Genomic DNA, 22,500 nt, shown 5'->3' with positions numbered 1-22,500 from the left:
CACCGCCGCGGACCTGCTGCCGCCGCCGCCCCCGCCGCCTCCCGTGGGCGTGGCTCTGGAGGCGGAGGCGTGGGCGGCGGTGGATCGGCTGCGGCAAGACCGCCAGTACTTGATAGGGCGGGTGGGATGGGCGGAAGCGGAGGCGGCGGCGTCCCACCAGCGGCTGGTGGACCTGCACGGGCAGCTGCTGGCGCTGGCGGGGGACAAGCGGCGCCTGGAGGACCAGGTGCGTGCCCTCAGGCTGGACGCCGCGCGCCCCGAGCCCCTGCCGCCCGCCGCCGCCGCCTCCTCCAGTTGCGCCAGCACACACGGCGGTGTGCACACCGTAACCATCCTGGCTGACCATGCCGCCGCCACCACCACCACCACTACCACCACCAGGCCACGCCGCCCCTCCCCCGCCGTCACCGTCAGCGTGGCGGGCTCTGACGGCGGTGAGGACGGGGCGGGCGGCGCGGGACGCGGCAGGGTGCGCAGCGCCTCCAGCGTGCGGCTGAACGCTGAGCGTGAGCGGGACGTGGTGCTGCCGCGGGTGCTGAAGGTGCCCATCAAGGAGCGCACCCCACGGACCTCCACGGCGCCCCCTGCAACACCAGCAGCCCCAGCAACTCCCGCGGCCCCGAGGGAAGCGACGCAGGAGGAGGAGAGCAGGCGGGGCAGCGACCGCGTGGTGATCGAGCGTGAGCGGCGGGCGGGGCGGGCGGACGGCGGGTTCAGCATGCCGGTGAGCCTGCTGAAGGGCGCCAGGGTGCGCGTCACGCCCAACAAGCAGAGGATATCCGCCATCCTCAGGGAGAAGGATGTGCTGGAGCTGCAGCGACAACTCCTCACCACCGTCATGGAGGCAGAGGTACACACACACACACACACACACACACAGCAATTGCAGCATATTTACTAGTCAGGGTTGGGTCTTCCCCTTCCCCCGCCCATCCCCACCACCATAACCTTCCACCTCCGCCCTCTGATCTCCTCTCCCTCCCTCTCCCCCTCTCCCTCCCTCCTCCCTCCCCTCACGGTCCTTGCCCCCAGCCTTCCCCCACGCTCCTTCATGCTCCTCTCCCTTCTCCCTCACACAAACACTGCCTCTCCTTCCTTTCTCTTCCTTAATCTCTCCTTATCTCACTCTCCCTATCTCCTCTCTCTCTTCACACACTCCCTCTCACTTTCTCCCACTCAGACCTTTGTCCCTGTCACTCGCACCACCAGTCACGCCCTCGCCCACACAGCCCACGCCCACCCAAACACGGCACACCACCGCACACTTTACCAAACGCAAACTAACACACTCACGCCTTATTTCACACAAACCACAAGCACTCAACACAAAACACCCCAAACACACTATCAAACACAAAAGATGCCAAACACACCCCGAAACAACCCAGACACCAAACATACAAGTTAGATACAACCAAACAGTGGCCCTTATTCTGAAACGCTCTGCTCTCACCACGACTCTTTTCCAAGGCCACAGATGACTAGCGGGGTTTTCAAGAGTGTTTCTCCAGTTAATGATATATAAATCCTGCCACTCTGCCTCTAGAAGCATAAAAAACACCATAAAGACTCGTGTAAATTTAAATAAAGGCTATATGGACGATTAGCAGGGTTTCTAAGAGTGTTTCTCCAGTTAATGATATAGAAATCTTGCCACTCTGCCTCTAGAACCGTAAAACTCCTTAGAAACTCGTGTAAATGTAAATAAAAGCCACAGAAATGACTAGCGGGGTTTTCAAGAGTGTTTCTTCCAGTTAATTATATAAAAATCTTGCCACTCTGCGTCTTGAACCTTAAAAACACCATAAAAACTCGTGTAAATTTAAATTAAGGCCACAGAAATGATTAGCGGGGTTTTCAAGAGTGTATCTCCAGTTAGTAATGTAGATATCTTGCCACTCTTTCTCTTGAACCGTAAAATACCTTAAAAAAACTCGTGTACATTTAAATAAAGCCTTTTGAAATAGTGAAGGTGAAGCGCAGAGGTGTTTGGGAATGCGCGCCAGTGACTCAGCCAAACACTGCTACTCCAAACACACCCAACTTCCTGATATGCAGTCAAGCACTCACAAAAACACCACTTTACCACACACAATAGCCTAACCTAATCTAGTTTTATGAAGCCAATGTTAACTTATCCTAAACTTGTTCTAACCTAGTCTAACCTAACCACACTTAACCCAGCCTCTCAGCCTAACGTAACCTAACCACACTTAACCCAGCCTCTCAACCTAACGTAACCTAACCACACTTAACCCAGCCCCTCAGCCTAACCTAACCAAGCCACACCCAAATCACTCGTAAAGTAAGCCAAAACAAACAAAAAAAAAAAAAAAGCAAAAAAAAGGAACAAGAAAGGGAAAACCAGCCCATTAACCTAACCTAACCTAACCTAACCACACTAAATTCACTCACAAAACAAACCAACACAACAAAAAGAAGAATGAAAAAAAGGAAAAGGCAATTCAATTTAACCCAAACCTAACCCAACCCAATTTGAACCCACCCAGCTCAGCCCAACCTCACCTAACCTAACCTAACCACACTACCAAAATGCCTCCACCCCGTGCAAAAATAAAAAAAAAAAAATTATAAGCCTGTCTAACCTAACCTTAACCTAACCTCACCTAACCAAACCTAACCTAACCTAACCACACTGTACCAAAATGCCTCCCCCCCCCACATGCAAAGAAAAAAAAAATATATAAGCCTGTCTAACCTAACCTTAACCTAACTTAATCTAACCACCACCCTAACCTAACCCAACTTACTCTAACACCTCCTCATCCCCGGCAGGTCCTGAAGAAGCAGATAGAGTCGGCCAGCGAGGAGTGGGCATCCAAGACTTCAGAGTGGGAGTCTGACCACCGCCACGCCCTTGCTGCTGTCACCACTCTCAAGGAGGAGAACTCTCGCCTCAAGCAGCAGGTGTGTGTGTGTGTGTGTGTGTGTGTGTGTGTGTGTGTGTGTGTGTCTCTCTCCATCTTATTTTCTTATTCTTATTCTTTGTACCAGCCAGTGTGTGTATATGTATGTATGTATGTATGTATGCGTGTGTGTGTGTATATGTAGCTGATAAGACACAAATATTCACAACATTTCCATACCATTAAGATAGCAATATAAATGTACACAGATTCACCCTCCTGTCACCCTCTGTCACCCTGCCTTGCCTCACCCTGCCTCACCCCACAGCTGGAGTCCCGTCCCAAGGCAGCAGAGAAGCGGGACATAGGTGTGTGTGCTGCCCCGGTCATGTTCACCACCAGCACCATGACAGGAAATAGCGTCGGGGAGGAGGAGGACGCCCCGACACACACCGTGCACGCTGGACCCAATGTGAAGTACGACGTGGTGGTGCATGAGGAGCGACGGGGCGAACGGGGCGATTCCGGGACACGTCGGCCGGCTGTAGCAGTGGAGAAACCGCCCCGTCGCAGCCGAGAGCCCCGTAATGCCCCCAGTCCAGCCCCGCCCTTGAGAGAAACAGCAGAGTCACCAGGAGGGAAGGATTCATTAGGACGTGGTGGAGGTGCCAGGGGGAGAGCCACATTGAGTCAGTCTGGCCGCTGCACCCCGACAGGCACCCCACGATCGTCCCCTGCCCCGAGCATCACCCCCAGGATGTGCACCACCCGCGCCACACCCCAGGACACCCGCGCATCACCATTAACCCGCACCACAGTCACCAGGTCCACTCTCCACCGCCGGGACTCTCTGAAGGCAGCGCAGAGAGGTGGCAAGGCAGCTGGCGGTGGTGGTGGTGCGCCAGCTGGCCAGGCAAAGGTACGAAGTCGAGGAGCATCACTGTTATCTCGCTGGTTTACAATGCTGGAGTGACAGAGTAAGTGTCTACCCATCCCTGTGTCACCCATGCCCTCCCACACCCACACCCACGCCCACACCCACGCCCACACACACGCCACACGCCCACACACGCATGGCAAGGCTGGGTATTGGTGCTGGGGTACTGTTTCTGGGTTTCTGCCACCACCACTACTACTGCTGCTGCTGCTGCTGCTACTACTACTACTGCTGCTGCTGCTGTTTATGTTTCCTGTGGTGGTGGTGGTGGTGGTGGTGGTTAGTTTTAGTTATAGTTAGTAATAGTTGTAGTAATGCACATTCAGATATATGGAGTGTTTTAGTTATAAATGAGCGCGGACACACACACACACACACACACACACACACACACACACACACACACACACACACACACACACACACACACACACACACACACACACACACACACACACACACATTCATTCACATTCTCTCTCTCTCTCTCTCTCTCTCTCTCTCTCTCTCTCTCTCTCTCTCTCTCTCTCTCTCTCACACACACACACACAAGGGTCCAGCAGTCTTTCCCCTAATTCTGTCAGCACCAGTGGTCAGAGGTGGCCCAGCCTGTGGTGTGGTGTGGTGTGGTGTGGTGGGGGGGTGGTGTGGTGTGGCATGGGGGGCAGTGGCAGGGGTGTGGCACTTACTGGGTCTGTAGAGAAGATTGGCACTGTTTTGGCACCCTTTGTATTAGTCTGTCTGTCTGTATGTATGTATGTTTCTCTCTCTCTCTCTCTCTCTCTCTCTCTCATTTATTTAATTTTTTTTATTTCAGGTTTTTTCTTGTTTTTGTTTGTTTTGTTTTTGTTCTTTTCTTTGTGTTTTATTGTGTTTTTCTTTAATGTGTGTCTTCTCCTCCTCCTCCTCCTCCTCCTCCTCCTCCTCCTCCTCAGTAAACCAGCTAATCATTATATATATTATTTTACAGAAGTGGAATTAATCTCTCTCTCTCTCTCTCTCTCTCTCTCTCTCTCTCTCTCTCTCTCTCTCTCTCTCTCTCTCTCTCTCTCTCTCTCTCTCTCTCTGCTGAAAGGAAAGCAGCTCTTGGGAAATTTTGTGTCCATTCATATTTTTCTCTTTCTTTTTCAGAGAGAGTGAGAGAGAGATAGAGCGAGAGAGAGAGAAGAAGAAGAAGAAAAAACAAGAAATGGAAATAAACAACAACAACAACAACCAATACTGATAATAATGTGTGTGTGTGTGTGTGTGTGTGTGTATTTACCTAATTGTATTTACCTAATTGTAACATACGGGAAAAGAGCTATGCTCGTGTTGTCCCGTCTCCATATCTATTAATGTCCAGCTTTTTCTTAAAATCATGAATATTCCTTGCGTTGACCACTTCCACGTCTAAACTATTCCATGCTTCCACCCTTCTATGAGGAAGCTATATTTTTCACATCTCTCCTATAAGTGGCCATTTTAGTTTTTCCCATGCCCTCTCGACATTCTTCCATTCCACATACACAGATCTTCCCTATCCATTTTTCCATGCCAATCATCACTCTGTATATTGCTATCAGGTCTCCCCTTTCTCTTCTGTTTTCCAGGGTTGGAAGTTGCATTCTTTTCAGTCTGTCTTCATAAGTCAAATCTCTTAAGTCAGGCACCATTTTCGTTGCAGCCCTCTGTACTTTCTCTAGTTTCCTTATGTGTTTCTTTAAGTTCGGAGCCCACTGTATTGTTGCATATTCAAGCCTCGGTCTTATCATTGCAGTAATTATTTTCTTCATCATTTCTTCATCTAGATATCTGACGCCACTCTTATGTTCCTCAATAAGTTCAATACTTCTCCAATTATTTTGTTTATATGTCTCTCTGGCGATAGGTCATTGGTAATTGTCACCCCAAGGTCTTTTTCTTCATGACTGGTTTTATGTCTTCATTTCCTATCTTGTACATACTCCTGATTCTTCTTTCACTCTTGCCAAACTCTATTTTCTTGCATTTTGTCGTGTTGAACTCCATTTGCCATGTACAGCTCCATTTCCATATTCTGTCCAAGTCTTCCTGGAGTAGTTCGCAATCTTTGTCACATCTCACTTTTCGTAACAATTTTGCATCGTCTGCAAATAGGCTCACATAACTGGACACCCCATCCACCATGTCATTTATGTAGACTGCGAACATTACTGGTGCCAACACTGATCCCTGTGGAACTCCACTCTCCACCAATCCCCATTCTGATGGTCTGTCCTTAATTATTGTTCTCATTTCTCTTCCTACCTGTGTGTCCTGTGTGTGTGTGTGTGTGTGTGTGTGTAGCAGTGGTTACTAATACACTTCTCTATCAGCCCACATCACGCAGGAGGAGGCACCAGCAGCAGTAGCAGCAGCAGCAGCAGCAGCAGTAGTAGCAGTAGTAGGAGTGTTAGTGTGAAGATTCTTATTAATATTATTCTGGTTTACTAATGTGTCTGTTTGTGGGTTGGTGATGGAACTACTACTACTACTACTACTACTACTACTACTACTACTACTACTACTACTACTACTACTACTACTACTACTACTACTACTACTATGATCATTACTGCCACTACTGCTACTGCTACTATTGTCATTATTACTATTACTACTACTACTACTACTATCATTGCTACTACTACTACTACTACTACTACTACTACTACAATCTATTTATATTTTTTCTTTTTCTTTCTTTATTTACATTTTTATCATCATTTGTTTGTTTCTCTCCTTTTGTTTTTGTTTTCTCTTTTTCCTTCATTTATTTCATCCTTTCTTTATTATTATCATCTTGTTTATTATTTTATTCATTTATTTATTTTCCTGTTTTTGTTCTTGTTTCTCCTTCTTTCTCTTTCTCTTTCTCTCCCTCTTCTTCTTCTTCTTCTTCTTCTTCTTCTTCTTCTTCTTCTTCTTTTCTTCTCTCACCCTGAAATCTGAATCTTCTTCCTCCTCTTCCTCCTCTTCCTCATCCTCTTCCTTATTCATTTTTCTTCTTCCTCTTCCTGTTCCTTTCTCTTTTCCATCTTCCTGTCCTCCTCCTCCTCCTCCTCCTCCTCCTCCTCCTCTTCTTGTTCTTGTTCTTCCTCTTCGTCTTCTTCTTCTTCTTCTTCTTTTTCTTCTTCTTCCTCCTCATTCACCATCTTATTCCTCCTCCTCCTCCTCCTCCTCCTTCTTTGGTGATGATGGTGGTGAGTTAACCCTTAATGGTGACAGAGAAGGAACTGATGATGATGATGATGATGATGGTGATGGTGGTGGTGATGGTGGTGGTGATGGTGATGGTGACATGCCAACCTCAAATATCTTAGGCAAATCTTCTCCTCACAGGGTTCTGCAGTAGATAGTGCTTCCTCCTCTTCCTCCTCCTCCTCCTCTTCCTCCACCTCCTCCTCCACCTCCATCCTCTCCTCCACCTCTGCCTCCTCCATCTCCTCCTCCTCGTCACCCTCCACAGTGGCAGAGAGAAGAACTAATCGACCAGCATCCTTCTTCAGGTTGGTTGTCTTGAGGTTAAGTGGTCTGGAATGCGCTCTCTCTCTCTCTCTCTCTCTCTCTCTCTCTCTCTCTCTCTCTCTCTCTCTCTCTCTCTCTGGTTTTTAAAGAGTGTTGGTGTGCAGTTTAGGAATTATTAAGGGTGTTTTTATGGTTTTAGAGAAGTTTTTAGGGTATTTTAAGGGTGTAAAGGAAGTTATTTGAGTTTTTAAGGGTGTTTTTAGGGTGTAAGGGAGGATGTTTGGGTTCTTAAGGGTGTTTTTAGGGTGTAGGGCAAGTTACTGAGGTTTTTAGGGTGCAGGGAAAGTTGTTAGGGTTTTCAAGGGTGTAGTAGAAAGTTATTGGGGTTTTTAAAGGGTGAGGGAAGCTTTTGGGGATCTTAAGGGTGTTTTTAGGGTGTAAGGGAGGATGTTGGGATTTTTAAGGATGTTTTTAGGGTGTAGAGAAAGTTACTATGGTTTTAAGGGTGTAGGGGAATTTGTTGGGATTTTTAAGGGTGTTTTTAGGGTATAAGGGAGGATATTGGGTTTTTTAAGGGTGTTTTTAGGGTGTAAGAGAAGTTACTGGGGTTTTTAAGGGTGTTTTTAGGGTGTAGAGGAAGTTACTATGGTTTTAAGGGTGTAGGGGAAGTTGTTGGGATTTTTAAGGGTGTTTTTAGGGTGTAAGGAGAATGTTGGGGTTTTTAAGGGTGTTTTTAGGGTGTAGGAGAAGTTACTGGGGTTTTTAGGGTGTAGGGGAAGTTTTCAAGGGTGTTCTTAAGGTTCTAGTGAGATTTTAGTTGAATGGAAGTTTGTATGGTTCTTTTTGGGTGTTTTTGTGGTTCTAGTTACTTGATAGGGTTTAATGGAGTGTTGAAGAGGGTTTTCAAAGATGTTTTCATGGTTGCAGTGGTAGTTTGGCAAGATTAATGGTAGTTTGTAAGGTTCTAATGGAAGTTGGGGTTTTCAAGGGTGTTTTCATGGTTCCAGGGATAGTTTGTAAGGGTGCAGTGGAAGCTATTGGGGCTTAAGGGTGTAAGTGACAGTTTGGCAAGGTTAATGGTAGTTTGTAAGGGTGTAGTGGAAGTCATTTGGGGCTTTTAAGGGTGTTGGTTATAGTTTGGCAAGGTTAGTTATAGTTTGTAAGGGTGTAGTGGAAGTCATTGGGGTTTTCAAGAGTGCTTTTATGGTGCTAGTGATAGGTTGGCAAGATTAATGGTAGTTTATGGAAGTTATTTTGGGTTTTCAAGGCTAGACAGACAGCGATAGACTAACAAGGTATAGTGGAAGCTGCTGGGGCATTGAGGACACTGGGGCTAGGCAAGAGAGCAAGACACACCACTAAAACCAGACTGACATGGGGAATCTAACCTAACCAACACTGTGGCCTCTGAAAATAGTTGATGTGAGAGCAAAGCATTTCAGAACACAAGCTTTTTTTTCCTGGCCTGGTCTGTGCTGTCATGGCTGTGGGGTTCTGCATGGTCTCCCCAACCCCTGCCCACCCTGCCCTGCCACACCCTGTCCTAGCATGCCCTGCACCACCACACCCTTGCCTGCCTCTTCCACTCCTGCACACTCATTTGTTTATTTGTTATGCAAGGTCTTGTGTGTATAAGTGCATGTATACATAAATTTATACATAGATACAGTATTGCACAATATTGTCAATCACTGCCACAAATACATTAGTTTTAAAAGGGTTTAGTTCAAATTACATGGGTTTTGAAGAGTGTTTTAAAGGTTCTAGTGACAGATTAACCCCTTCATATTCATTCTATTCACTATTTGGTGATTCTATAATGCTTCAGAAACTCATGTGAGGGTAGAAATAGTGAAGACTGGCCATTAACCCTCTCACCCCCATAGACCTTTCCTAATGTCAATAAAATCGTATAATCACACCCAAAACTAGTGGTAGAAATGTGTCCAAGGGCAGAAGAGGTTAAGGAGATTTCTACAGTCTTAAGAACCCAGCTAGTCATCTCTTTGGCCTTGGAAAATAGTTGTAATGGTTTTGAAGGGTGTTTTAATGGTTGAACTGACAGATTAAGGAGATTTCTATAGTACTAAGGAGAAACAGTCTTGGAAAATGCTAGAGAGAGAATGGTGTTACAGAATATGACACACACACACACACACACAGGGGCTGGCTTGGTGTTGTGGTGTTGTGGTGTGTTTTGAGGTGGGCAGGAGGGAAGCAGACCAACACCACATACTGCCTCTCTGTGTGTTTCCTGGAATGTTGCTGAGGAAATGGGAAATCTATCACTTGTTTTGCATTTGTTAGTGTTATTATTAGTGTTATCATTTATTTATAGAGCATGTTTTTATCTGCATGTTGTGTGTGTGTATGTGTGTGTGTGTGTATGTGTGTGTGTGTGTGCAGCATGGTAGTAATAGTAGTAGTGGTAATAGTAGTGCATGAATGGCTACTGATAATATTTAAGTAACTTTTTGTGATACTTATTAACATTCTAACTTTTCATTATTGTTATTATTATTATTATTATTTATTTATTATTATTATTATTATTATTATTATTATTATTATTTATTTTCTTGTTTTTCTTTACTTATTTTTGTTTTATGATACTTTTTTTTTATATATTTACTTATTTCTAATGTTTCAGCTTACTTTATTTTTACTTATCTACTTCAAAAGAAATATTACGCTTCTACTACTACTACTACTACTACCACCACCACCACTACCTTACCCATTTCATTATTTATTTTATCCTTTATCTAAATCCAAAACCATTACTACCTTCCATTTTCTTGACCTCATTTCATCCTCATCAGTTTCATCCATTTTGTAACTCTCACCTCCATTTTCTTTATTTATTTCTCACCACTAATGCTTTTTATTTTTAGCAGAGCCTTCGTATCAATGGCAGCGGACACTTATCTAATATTTACTGCCATTGCTTTGTTCTGCCTATATGCTGTGTGTTAAAATGCTGTGTGTCCTCAAAATATTCAAATTATCCTTCAAACATCCCTAAACCTTCCCAAATATCCCTAAATGCCGCCAAATATCCCTCGACACTTCCAAACATCTTAAAACATCTCCAGCATACGCAAATACGTCCAAACATGTCCAAACACTTGCAAACAATCTCAAACACTTCTCAGACATCCCCAAACAACACCAGAGGCTTCCAAACATCCTAAACACTTCCAAACTTCCCTAAACACTGCCAAACATCCCCAGACGCTTCCAAGCATCCCTAAACACTTCCAAACTTCCCCAAACACTTCCAAACATCCCTAAACACTTCCAAACTTCCCTAAACACTGCCAAACATCCCCAGACGCTTCCAAACATCTCTAAACACTTCCAAACTTCCTAAACACTGCCAAACATCCCCAGACGCTTCCAAACAACCCCAGACGCTTCCAAACATCCCCAGACGCTTCCAAACACCACCACACACTCTCAAAACATCGCCAAACACTTTTGAAATAGAAAAGGTACTCCATTTTAAATACATTAGCAAACATCCATAAACATATACAAACACTTAAAACATCCCCAGACATGAGCAAACTGAAAACATCCTTAAAATTTATATCAACAGAGTAACCTTGACCTGTCTAATCTAACCTAACCTAACCTAACCCAACCAAAGCTAGTTTTATTTTAATTTATCCAGCTTAAACTCAACCCAACCCTTTCCTAACCTTATCCTAATCTAACCTAACTTAATCTATTCTGACCTAATCCTAACCCAGCATAACCTACCCTACCCTACCCTGACCTGACCTGACCTGACCTGACCTGACCTTACGACCCAGCCTAATCCATACCACAACCTAACCTAACCCAACCTTATGCTCTCTTAATCCAATTTCATGAAAATCCTAACGTAACCTAACCTCTCCCCAGCCTAGCCTAACCTAACCTAATCCAATTTTAACCTAATCTAACCACACCCTAATTTATCCCAGCTACACCTGATGTGACTTTAACCTAACCTAGCTACACCTGACCTTACCTTAAACTAACTACACCTGTTCCTACCCCAACTTAACCACACCTGACCTTACTCTAACCTAACTACACCTGACCTTAGCCTAACCTTGCCTAATGTTGCAGGTTGCCCCGTCACTCTGCCCTGACCAAGGTAGTGTCGGCCAGCCCCGGTCCATGAGACAGGCCCCACGCTCCCCCCTCACCCTCGCTGACCTGCGCACGCCCTCCCCTGCTCCGCCCCCAGCACAGGCCGCCCGCCCCGCCCCAGGACATCGTGGGGCCAAGGGTGTCTCTGGCCGCCGGCTGGGGGGTGCTGCGGGAGTGCTGCACCCCAGGGAGGCTAGCAGGGCGGGGGCGGGGCCAGGACTGGGGCTGGGGTCGGGGGTCGGGGCGGGGCGGAGTATGAGGAGTGGTGTTCGGGGCGCGTCATCCCCCCATGAGCTGAGACTGTCCCACCTGCGCCCCGCCACCCCGTCCCCGTCACCCCCGGCCTCCTGCAGCAGTTTCTACGACAGCATCAACTCAGAAGGACCCCCGCTGGCTGGACACGCACCCCCCAGCCCCGTTCCGCCCAGCCCCACCACAGACAGACTAATGCAGGTGGAAGTGGCATTTGAATGGACCCCTGTAAACCCCAGCACCCACCCCAGTGCCCAAATATGGCCATGCTCCCCACTCACCCCAGCCACACACCCCCAGTGGCTCTCCCAAAGGCTCCCCCAGGCACACTCCCCCCGCCCGTGGCCCCCAGACTCCTTAGAGGCCACGGGGGAGCCAGAGACGGGGCACGTGGGCCAGCTGGGGCATGCACGGGGCAGGGTGGAGGGGCTGCGTGTAAGGCCGAGAGCAAGAGGTGGTGGTGGTGGTGGTCTGTCTCCTCGCCAAGATCAAGACTTAAATTCTCGTGTACATCAAATACTGACTAGAATCGCATCCGGGGCACAGTGATGATCCCGCTCTGCCCCGCCCCGCCCCGGAACAGTCTGGAATATACGTAGAAACCCCTCCAGAGTTGATATTGTCACTGGAAACCTCTTAAAGAACCTGATTGTTGAGTCTTCTTCCGTCTCACTCGCGAAAAACACAATATTTTAAGCCAAACCTCTCACAAACCTCAAAATACTTCAGAAAACCTTAATATTTGAACCCTGAACACTGTACCAACCCCCAACACACCTCCAGGAACCCCACAAACACTAATATTCTAACTACAACTTCAAGAAAACCCCTGTAATGTATCCAAACACCACCACCACCACCTCACCACTACTACTACTACTACTACTACTTAGCCTAACATGACATTCCAACCCCCCCAAACCTCATCCATCACAGTTCAGCCTAACTTCATCTCCTTTTGTAATATTTTTCTTCCTCTTCTCTTTTCTTCTTTTTCTTTTCTTTTCTTTTTCTCTCATCTCTCCTCTTCTCTCTTCTCTTCTCTTATCTCCTTCCTCTCCTTTCCTTTGCTTTTCTCTTCTCTCTTCTCTTCCTCTTCCTCTCCTCTCCTCTCCTCTCCTCTCCTCTCCTTCATCTTATCCACTCTTCTTTCTTCTTCCTTTTCATCTTCATCTTCTCTGTCCCTCCTCCTCCTCCTCCTCCTCCTCCTCCTCCTCCTCCTCCTCCTCCTCCTCCTCCTCCTCCACTGAGTAAACATTTTTCTAAGAACGAGTTAGGACAAATTTATAACCAAACTAAAATAACTCAACATTTTTGTAAACTTAGTAACATTTTTGGAGACTCGTAAACATAATAGCTAGTCTTCCCCTGCCCTCCTCCCCTGTCCCCATGCCCTGTCCTATCCCTGCCCCCCCCCTGTATGCCCAGTGTATGCCTCTGCCTGCCCGTGTATGTAGGCAAGAATATATACACAAGGCAATCAAACGTACATACACACACATGAGGTATACGTGCATATGTGTAAGTTTTTTTTTTGCGTGTGTGTGTGTGTGTGTGTGTGTGTGTGTGTGTGTGTGTGTGTGTGTGTGTGTGTGTGTGTGTGTGTGTGTGTGTGTGTGTGTTGAAGGGGGAACGTTTGTATAAGGGAGAAAAATGTGTGTATATTTTGGGTTTTTTGGAACTTTTGTGTTTTCTTTGTATTATTAATTGAGAGAGAGAGAGAGAGAGAGAGAGAGAGAGAGAGAGAGGTACAGGAAAGGAAATAAAAAAAACTGAGAAGATAAGCTAAATAAATAAAAAAATATATACGAAAAAAAATATAATATAGCACACACAAATCATAAACACACACACACACCATTTTATATCCTATCAAACACAAGAACTATAAACATCGTACCCAGAACTATCGTACGCGCATGGGAAGTATCGTACATCAATCCGCGGTCTTCAAACGGGGCTAGGGGTGAATGAGAGGGGCTTAGAACTGTGCATATCAATAAATACACCCATACCATGCCCACGGATTAAAATAAGGGGCTAATTGGGCAGCTGAAGTGGGTTTAGGGTGAAAATGTGAAAGTGTATCATTTCAAAAAGCCCGCCATGACAGCTCAAGGTTTCGCGGGCGTGACACTTTTGCTTGTGATGTTCATGATCTTATTTCTTTGCCAATGATACTTACGGAGCCAAAGAGTAACAGAAAATGTACTAGGTGAATAGGTTATATGGTAAACTCAATTATTCCTATAGTGAGAGTGTGGGGGACATTATTGTTATTATTATTGTTGCTATTTTTTTTTTTTCGGGGTTTATATAGTGAAAAATGTGGTAAATTATTATTATTGTTTATTTCTGTTTATTATTATTATTATTATTATTATTATTATTATTATTATTATTATTATTATTATTATTATTATTATCATCATTATCATCATCATTATTCCTACTTATGCTACTACTACTGCTATTATTGCTATATTATTATTATTTTATTACGTGTGTGTATGTGTGTGTATTTTGTACGGTTATGTTACTGCTTGTTCCTACACACACACACACACACACACACACACACACACACACACACACACACACACACATAGACACTTTCGCAACATGTGATATATATATTTGTAAATTAATGACATTTTACAATATTAAGTTTGCTTGGTACAGAGAGAGAGAAAGAGAGAATCTCGTGTGAGCCAAAGTACACACACACACACACACACACACACACACACACACACACACACACACACACACACACACACACATGAGAAATACGAAAAATAATAAAAAAATTTGTTGATATATCGTTGTAATTACTAGTGTTAAGAGGAGGTGTACATACATGATGAGGGTGATGATGTGCGATAATCATTAAAACTGTTGTACGATAATGGCTACTTTGATTCGTGGACCTTTATTTATTTATTTACTTTTATTTATTTTATCTATAACATGTGGGCTTATCACGGGAATTTCTGGCACCTCCTATCTCAAAGCCCACCCGCTAGGAAACCCTTGCCCCGAGTGAGGAAGCCCAACCTACACTCGGACCGTGGACAGGATTCGAACCCATGCGCTTGGAGACCCTCGGACCCCAAAGCACGCATCCTTCCACTGTACCACTCAAAAACAGATGAAACTCAGTTGAAGGAGAAGGAAAAAGAATATATTAATGGTCTCATGAAGCAAACTCTCACTTATCCCTTTCATTCCACTCCTCACGTATGTCTCTGTTCTTGAGGTTATGCGTCTAACAATGCATCCATCAGACTCTTCCTCCTCATCAGTAATTACACCAACCATTGTCAATTCAATGCCTGAAAACTGTGTCATCTTGGAAGTCACTCATTCGAAGCAGTGAACGGACGTCAGTGGAGCGTCACGGGAAGGTTTCACTCGCACGGAACTGACGTGGATGTTGGCTGTTCATTTCTAAAACTTCCTTTTCTATACACGAAAAGAAAAAGAAGAAAAAAAAAGAAGGAAATAAATAAAACCTGTATACAAGTCACACCACTACTAAGAACAATAAATAAGAATAAACAAAGCAGCTTATTTGACCAGGTAACATCTCAGATCAACAAAACAGCAAAGAGGCGCCATCATTCCTTAACACACACACAGCAAACACTCAACTAACCAATCATCTCTCAACAATGCACAAAAGTCATAGAAGAAACAAGAAAGAGGCGAAAAATACTTGACACTTCTTTCTTTAGACTCTCGCTTGATTCTCTCAGCCACTTGTCTCCACGTGGACGACCGCAGGAGGCAGGAGCTCAGTTGGCTGCAGGATACTGGAGGAAGTGGGTGATTGTGTCTCGTTCTTGGCAGTAGTACCGGTTTAAGGTAGGTGTTGAGTGAATTATATTTGTGTTAGCGTGGTTTAGTGTAATGAAATAAGATGACTTAACATTTTTTCAAGAAGTAATGAGAGTGTTGGAAGGAAGTCAGTGTGTTAACGAGCGAATCAGTGAAGGTCGTTTTGGTAGTTGTGAGTGTTCAGCTGTGCAGGAATTAAGAGCTTCTAGAATGTCACTATCTGCTAGACTAGACCCCCTCCCCTCCTCTCCCTTCCCTTCTTTCATCTTCCTTCTCTGGCCTGGTATCAGCGGTGCCTGCCGTGCCTCGAAGCCAGTGCTCTGCCTCAACACTCATAATGAAACGGATATGCTAAGTGGTAGGGGGGGGGGGCGGTGGGGTTTGAGGGTGGAGCGGAGTATAGGTTTTCATTTTCATTGTTGTGATTATTATAAATGGTGGTGGTGGGCGTGGGTGTGTCAGTGTTAGGCGTCCACCAGGATTATCTATCACCTTTAGAGGGCACAGCCACCCACGCCCCCCTCCCCCAGCCGTGTCAACCCACAGGCTGGCTGTTCGATCAGTTCTCTCCATCTTAAGATAAGTTCTTGTTTTCATACTTCGTGAAAGTTTTCTTAGAATGTTTGGTTTCAAATTAATAAGCCAAAGTTGCACATTATTGAGGAATCTCAGATACCGCCTAGATTTGTAAACATTTTTATTGAAATTCATTTTTGCTTTACATAAATACATTTAAGTAAACGAGACTTCTATCTTCCACACAGGAGCAGGGCGACAAGACAAGCGATGCACCGGAGGGAAGCGGTAGGGGTGGAGGTGAAGAACTGCCGCCGCCATCGGAGTAGCGGTAGCGGTGGAGGTGAAGAACTGCCGCCGCCGGAGTCTCCGTAACCATCACTGGAGGGGAAACAAATACGGACTCTACAAGACAGGCCTGCGTTATATATAACCCCGCTACCGGAGGACTACGGGAGACTAGGACGCAAAGGAAGACTCGAGCACTAGAGATGAACCTAGGAAGGCAGGCGTCCAATAATAAAAAGAAAGGATTGTAATAAAGAACCTAGGAATACAGGCGTCCAGTAATAAAAAGAAAGGTTGTAATGCGTTGTTATATATATATATCACCTATGTCTTCTCTTGCTTTCTTTTCTTCTCTTGACTTCCTCTTCTCGGGTATGCGTTTCCTGTTTCCTTCCATCCCTGTCAAAACAAGCACCTCGGTATTTCCACCCCGGCAATAATGTGTGCGCGTGCTTGACTGACAGAAGCATATTAGATGTGTGGAGGGAGGCGTTGCGCTGCAGGGTGCGTGACGGCGGTGGCTATGGGGGAAGAATTTGTGGTCCGCGTCCCCTTCCTTCTCTTCCATCACCTGTCACACACCCAACAGGCGGCAACACTGCTCCCCGCAACACATCGCCTTCCTCCACAACTCTGGAACAACAAACAGCTTTCTATTACCGCACGAAAACCTTAGCAAACAACACAACACACCACATAACTATCATTAAAGGATAGTCAAACTAGACTAACTTTGCAGTACTGTAGGCTGCATTCACCTTGACCCCGGAGTGACCTGGCCTGCCCATGGACAGCAGGGCGTGGCTGGGGTGATTCATGTGTCAAGGACAGTGGCATGCAGCTTGCACGGCCTATGTAGACGCCTTGCCCAGAGTCGGGGGAGGTTGGCTGCGTCGTTCTTCCATCTGTAAATCGAAAACCATCCAGTAATAGTCATCCAGTCAGAGAGAGAGATATGAGCGTGTGGAGTGCAAGCATGGTATCAGTGCGGGCCAAGGTGCAGCCGACGCTCAGACAATACAAGTTGGTCTGGTTCCACTAAACTTGGTCCCGCATTGAAATCACGCGGGTACCGGAACTGTAACCACCAATTAATGAGTAAAGAATAAGTAAATCGGTAACTTATAACTGACATTATTGTTGAAAGCTTAATAATCAAACGTACACCTACTAATGGTGTTCAAATATCTTAAACTATCTTACACACTTCAATTTTCCTGACCTGTAGTGCACTGTCATAATTCCCGTCCTCTTTCCTCTATTCCTTCCCTCCACGGGGCTTGCTCCTGTGATGGCGGGGAGGAAGTCAGCGTTTTTATAGTAATTTGGATGCAAGTCACTGTCTTATTTATACATAGCTAATGTTAAATACTTCTGTCCATTATAAACGTGAAGCAACATTCGGTGGAGTCCTGGGAGTGTGAAGGAGTCAGTTTGCACAAAGGTTAGCTGCATCGGACCGCCGCGCTCTCTCCCTGCGATGTTGACAGACTATACACGCCCCGCTCTGGTGCTCTCCCTCGCCCTCCTCTTGACTCCGCTCCGCTAGGCTTCGGTTCGCTCTGCTTCTCCTCTTCCTCTTTCTCTTGTTCCTGGTCACGGCTCGTCCTGTTGTGGCGGATATATTAACGTTTCCTAGCAATTACAGCATCAATCATTGGATATTTAGCATATGTAACACAAAGGGAACCGCTGTTTGTGTGTGTGTATGCCAGGTACACTCCACCCATCCACCCTCCACACTCACACCATTGATCCCTCTCCGGAAGTGATTGCACCCCGCCCACCCTTTCCTGACGCCCATCATGCCTCCACCCACCTATCACACCCACGCCCATCTCCCCTGACCCTTATTTCATCAACAAATACCACCGATTCACCATACAGATATAAAGGATATCATACGTCCATTCCCTGCCACACCACCGCTCCATCATCACTCCCACTTCCACCACCACTGCCAGTACACACACACACACACAGCCACCCACCCATCACGGCCTGATCATCTTAACACGATAACACACAAATACAACCAATGATATACTTCCCAACCAAACACAAACCTTGCAAACACACTAATATACAAACACACCATCAATACAAGGCAATATCAAAGTAAATACCGGTGATAGAAGGCGAGACTCGGCGATATGACCACTCTCGCAGCTGATGTGACTGACACTGGGGTTCACTGACTGCGCTGGCGGAAGAAAAGTTCACGATGCTCGCTCGATGATCCAAAGCTTCGTGCGGTTCTTCCTTCGCTTAGCCGACACGCCGCGATGGTGACACGACTCTTGCAGGATTACATGGTCACGCAGACCCTCATGATGGTGCAGGGGTGGTGTGGGTGTGACATTGTGGCGTGGTGAAGGTGTGAGTGTATGTGCTTCAGTGTCCTTAAAGTGCTTCAATTGGCTCGTTTATTGGATCTTTAGACTTGTAGTTCACTTTTCTCGCTCTCTCTTAAAAGTATCCTTGCTCTGTTTTGCCTCTCTCTGTCGTCCAAGTCCAGAAATGCTTCACTACCTGCGGCACGTGTCTTCCTCCGGTCTGGCAGTGCCGCGAATCCCAGCCAGCCGGCTGTCCTCAAGGCGTGAGGAGGGAGGACGGCACATGAGGGATGAGGGATGGCGAGTGGAGGTAATGGCAGGAAAGGACACATACATGTATTGACAGGTGGATAAACAGACAGGAGGACACAAGGAAGAGGCCAGGCCGACGGGTAGATAGATGGTCAGGGACGGGATAGAGGCAGAGGGTAGTGGAGTGTGGGTGTGTGGGGGATGGAGGTGACAAAACAAGCGGTTTGGGTGTAGGTAATATTTATTGATGACGGATTACATAAGCCAGGGATTTTGTGCAGACGTCCTACACCCCGCGGCCAGCGCCATCCCAACCCTGCGTGTGAGGCCCGGCGCCCCCCGCCCCACCCCGCCCCACCCAGCCACGAGTATCTGACGGCCGCTACTGGACCTGGGGGAGAAGTCTGGGGCGGGCGAGGAGAGGAGCGGGACGCCGGGCCATGTGAGAGCTGCTGCATGACGCGGGGCAGGGCGGAGCGGGACCGGGCGGGGCCGGGTGCGGGCGCCGGGGGGCCGCTGCTGCTGTCCGTCCGTCGTGATATGTCGGGTAAGTATTGCTGGGGAAGCGGGCGCCCCCGGCTGTCCTGCACTGCCACGGCCTGGAGTACCCCGCCCCGCCCTGCCCCGCGCCGCGCCACGCACCACCTGGTGACCTTCACAAACTGCTGCTGCTGCTGCTGCTGCTGCATTACAAAAATCCTGGCAAATCTTGCTTTGTGAGGTATCAAAATAAACCTATCATGATTCCCAGTCTTGGTAAGTCTAACAGAACTGTCGTACCCTAAACTAAAAGCGGATCTCAGACCACAAAGCAGAAGCAAGAAGCACACAGCTGCCAAGATGAGAACTCAAGGTCTGCTGCAGGAGGCGGGGCCGCCAGGCGCCGCCACCGCCCTCCCTCGGGAAGGGACGAGCGGCCGCCTCGCTAACCACAACACAACAAAAAATAGATACATGTATATGGCATGTCGTGTGTGTGTGTGTGTGTGTGTGTGTGTGTGTGTGTGTGTGTGTGTGTGTGTGTGTGTGTGTGTGTGTGTGTGTGTGTGTGTGTGTGTGTGTGTGTGTGTGTGTGTGTGTGTACGTATGTATATATAGTTATTTCTTTATATATATATCCCGGTCGTTATTAAGTCTATCATTCATCAAACACTTGATATAAACACGTGACCTACAACGGAATGTTACAGTCAAGGGGGCGCTGCTCCCCCTGCTACTGCCGGGCCTCATCCCGCCCCGCCCCGCCCCATCACGCCCGCTGCGAGGCATGCCAGGTGGGGCGGCACGGGGTGGGGCGGGGCGGCACCGTCAGCTGCCTGCCGCGGCCGTGACACTGACGGAGCCCTGGGGCGAGTGGTGAGTGGTGGGGGATGGGGTGAGGGTGAGGGTGAGGGGCGAGGGGAGGGATGTGTGGGACGCTCGCTCGGCGCCACGTGTCCCCGGGCGGCGGGCGGTCCAGGCGGCGCAGGATGACTCTTTTGATTGTTATCATCTATCAGCGTGGCGGTGACATCCTGGCGGGTGTGTAGACACTACAATGGTGCCAAGGGGGGGGGGACGAAGGGGGTAGCAGGAGGGTGAGGGGGAAGGGAGGCATTGTACAGAGTGAATTTACAAAAGGGGGTGGGGAGCCTCCCTCCTCCAGGCCCTGGCGGCGTGGCAATGGTTACATCTCGGGGTGGTGAGGCCCGGGCGAGGCGAGGCGTGAGGCGTGGCGTGCCGCATGGCGGGACGCCGCTCCCTGGAGGAGGCGGCCGTGATGGGGCGGGATGTGGGAGGGAGGGGGGACGGGATGCAGCAGCGGGCGCTGGTGTGTCCTGCACACACCAACACAACACCAACCAGTTTGGCTCGAGTCACACCGCGGGACAAGAAGCGAGTCCAAAATGTACAGCCGCACCACCATCACCTTTATACAGACACGACACTGTCAGCAATGGCGTCTACCGCTCAGGGGAGGGGAGGGGCTGGCCTGTGGCGGGCGCCGCAGTGCTGGGCCGCCACGCCCCGCCGCGGCCAGCCTCGCCTCCACTGCGTCCCGTCCTGGCCCCGGCCTGCGTGGGGCTGCGCGGGGCTGCCCGGGGCGCGGGGCTGGCGAGGGACACGTACAGCCAACCAGTAAAAGTAACCTAACCAAACGAGTAACAAAAGGCGAGTAACCTAAAAGCCGTGATATGTGTTAGTTCTGAGTGAGGCGGCGTGGCAGTGGCCTGGCGGGGCGGGGCGGGGCGGGGCGGCGGGGGCGGGCGGGTGAGGATGGCTGGTACCTGAGGGCCACACCGCCGCGCCGCGTCCTGCCCTCAGTACTAAGGCTGTGGGGCGCTGCTGAGTAGCCTGCGCCACTCACTGCTGCTGCTGCTGCTGCGTGCCGGCGCTTTACATAAATATCGTGAATGATTAATACACCTTGGGAGCGCGGCCGCCAGCCGGGACGTGCCGCCACTGCCGCGCAGCGCCGCGCCGCGCCACGCCACCACCGCTCCGCCGCGGCCTACGGGTGGCACCTTAGAAAGATTAAGATTAGCAAAATTATTGTATATTTTTTTTTACATAGCTTGTGACTAAACAGTTCACCGTGACTGACTGACTGACTGACTGACTACACGTACACTAGTATAAGTACATACACCTTTCCTAGATTTGTTCTTAAGCTACAACGTAACGATACCAAATCATAGAGGCAGGTTGAGATATGTTAACACGGCCCTCGCTCTGACCTGCACCGCCGCCGTGGCGGGGCTGGCCCACACTAAACACTCCGACTGCTGCTCCTCCTGTCCTACATGGCGAGGGAATCCTGTGTGTGTGTGTGTGTGTGTGTGTGTGTGTGTGTGTGTGTGTGTGTGTACCCGTGTGTGCATGTAGCGACCCACTTTGTGACTGTAGGATTGGTGTTGCCGCCGCCGCCGTGAGCCGCGCCAAGTGTGTGTGTGTGTGTGTGTGTGTGTGTGTGTGTGTGTGTGTGTGTGTGTGTGTGTGTGTGTGTGTGTGTGTGTTTTGTAGGACACCAAAGCTGATTACAAAATGCCACCACTTGACTTTAGGAATTGATAACCAGCAGCGGCGACTCTGCCACCACCACCACCACCACCTGTGCCGCCGGCACCTCTGCCGTCCCTGCCATCAGCCTGCCGCCATCCTCCTACTGGTCTTGTCACGCGTGGCTCTGTGGCCATGTGCGTGCGTGCCTGCATGTGCACGTGTGTATGTGTGTGTGTGTGTGTGGCGCGGTGCATGAGCGCTGTTGATGGACACATTGACTCAGTGACTGGCTTGTTATCAAGAGATTCATTGGAATTTACTGGTGAGTGAGTGACCTGGGAATACACTGGACACATTTCACTGCTTCACTGACCAACACAATGGCGGCACCACAAATCTTCACCAAGCAACAATTTACCATCAATATTTCAACATTTTGACAGAAACACAAAATGAAAAACAGCTTCAAAAATGTTAGTGAATGTAACAAACACTAGAGAGAACACACCAGTGGCCAGCGACCAGCGACCAATGCAACCACCCTGCACCGCACCGCACCGCACCACACCACACCACACCACCACAGCCACACAGCACAGCACGGCATGGCACAGCACGG

At 48.1% G+C, this 22,500-nt stretch overlaps 2 protein-coding genes and 2 long non-coding RNA genes across 11 annotated transcripts in view; 3 read left to right on the top strand and 1 right to left on the bottom strand.

The window, feature by feature from the left end:
* The window catches only part of LOC123500422 (platelet binding protein GspB-like), a 38,436-nt gene extending 25,276 nt beyond the window's left edge, over positions 1 to 13,160 (top strand). For 3 of the 7 annotated variants that reach the window (XM_045249151.1, XM_045249156.1, XM_045249144.1), the window contains 4 exons: positions 1 to 850; positions 2,797 to 2,928; positions 3,196 to 3,786; positions 11,392 to 13,160. The exon at positions 1 to 850 is cut by the window's left edge and continues 719 nt beyond it. In XM_045249151.1, coding sequence (XP_045105086.1) covers positions 1 to 850; positions 2,797 to 2,928; positions 3,196 to 3,786; positions 11,392 to 12,216 — 2,398 coding nt within the window. In that variant the 3' untranslated portion in view covers positions 12,217 to 13,160. Of the gene's footprint in view, positions 851 to 2,796; positions 2,929 to 3,195; positions 3,845 to 6,140; positions 6,332 to 7,146; positions 7,314 to 11,391 lie in introns of those variants that run through there. The other 4 variants (XM_045249160.1, XM_045249162.1, XM_045249169.1 and 1 more) reach the window with 4 other exon arrangements.
* A 2,306-nt stretch (positions 13,161 to 15,466) lies between these two features.
* On the top strand, positions 15,467 to 16,611 carry LOC123500617. Its single transcript, XR_006673407.1, has 2 exons — positions 15,467 to 15,534; positions 16,272 to 16,611. It is a non-coding gene; the product is annotated as an uncharacterized LOC123500617 (long non-coding RNA).
* A 2,511-nt stretch (positions 16,612 to 19,122) lies between these two features.
* The window catches only part of LOC123500465 (calsyntenin-1-like), a 55,517-nt gene continuing 52,139 nt past the window's right edge, over positions 19,123 to 22,500 (bottom strand). For both annotated transcript variants that reach the window (XM_045249186.1, XM_045249183.1), the window contains exon 15: positions 19,123 to 22,500. This exon is cut by the window's right edge. The gene's annotated coding sequence lies outside the window, so the exon portion shown is untranslated.
* Positions 21,605 to 22,500, top strand: part of LOC123500609 — a 2,798-nt gene continuing 1,902 nt past the window's right edge. Inside the window, exon 1 of the long non-coding RNA XR_006673403.1 lies at positions 21,605 to 21,744. This is a non-coding gene — a long non-coding RNA (uncharacterized LOC123500609). The remainder of the gene's footprint in view (positions 21,745 to 22,500) is intronic.

Source organism: Portunus trituberculatus, chromosome 8 (genome assembly GCF_017591435.1).
Source record: "Portunus trituberculatus isolate SZX2019 chromosome 8, ASM1759143v1, whole genome shotgun sequence".
NCBI classification, from domain to species: Eukaryota; Metazoa; Arthropoda; class Malacostraca; order Decapoda; family Portunidae; genus Portunus; species Portunus trituberculatus.
The sequence above is the reverse complement of the archived record's forward strand: the minus strand, read 5'-3'. Positions and strand labels throughout refer to the sequence as shown.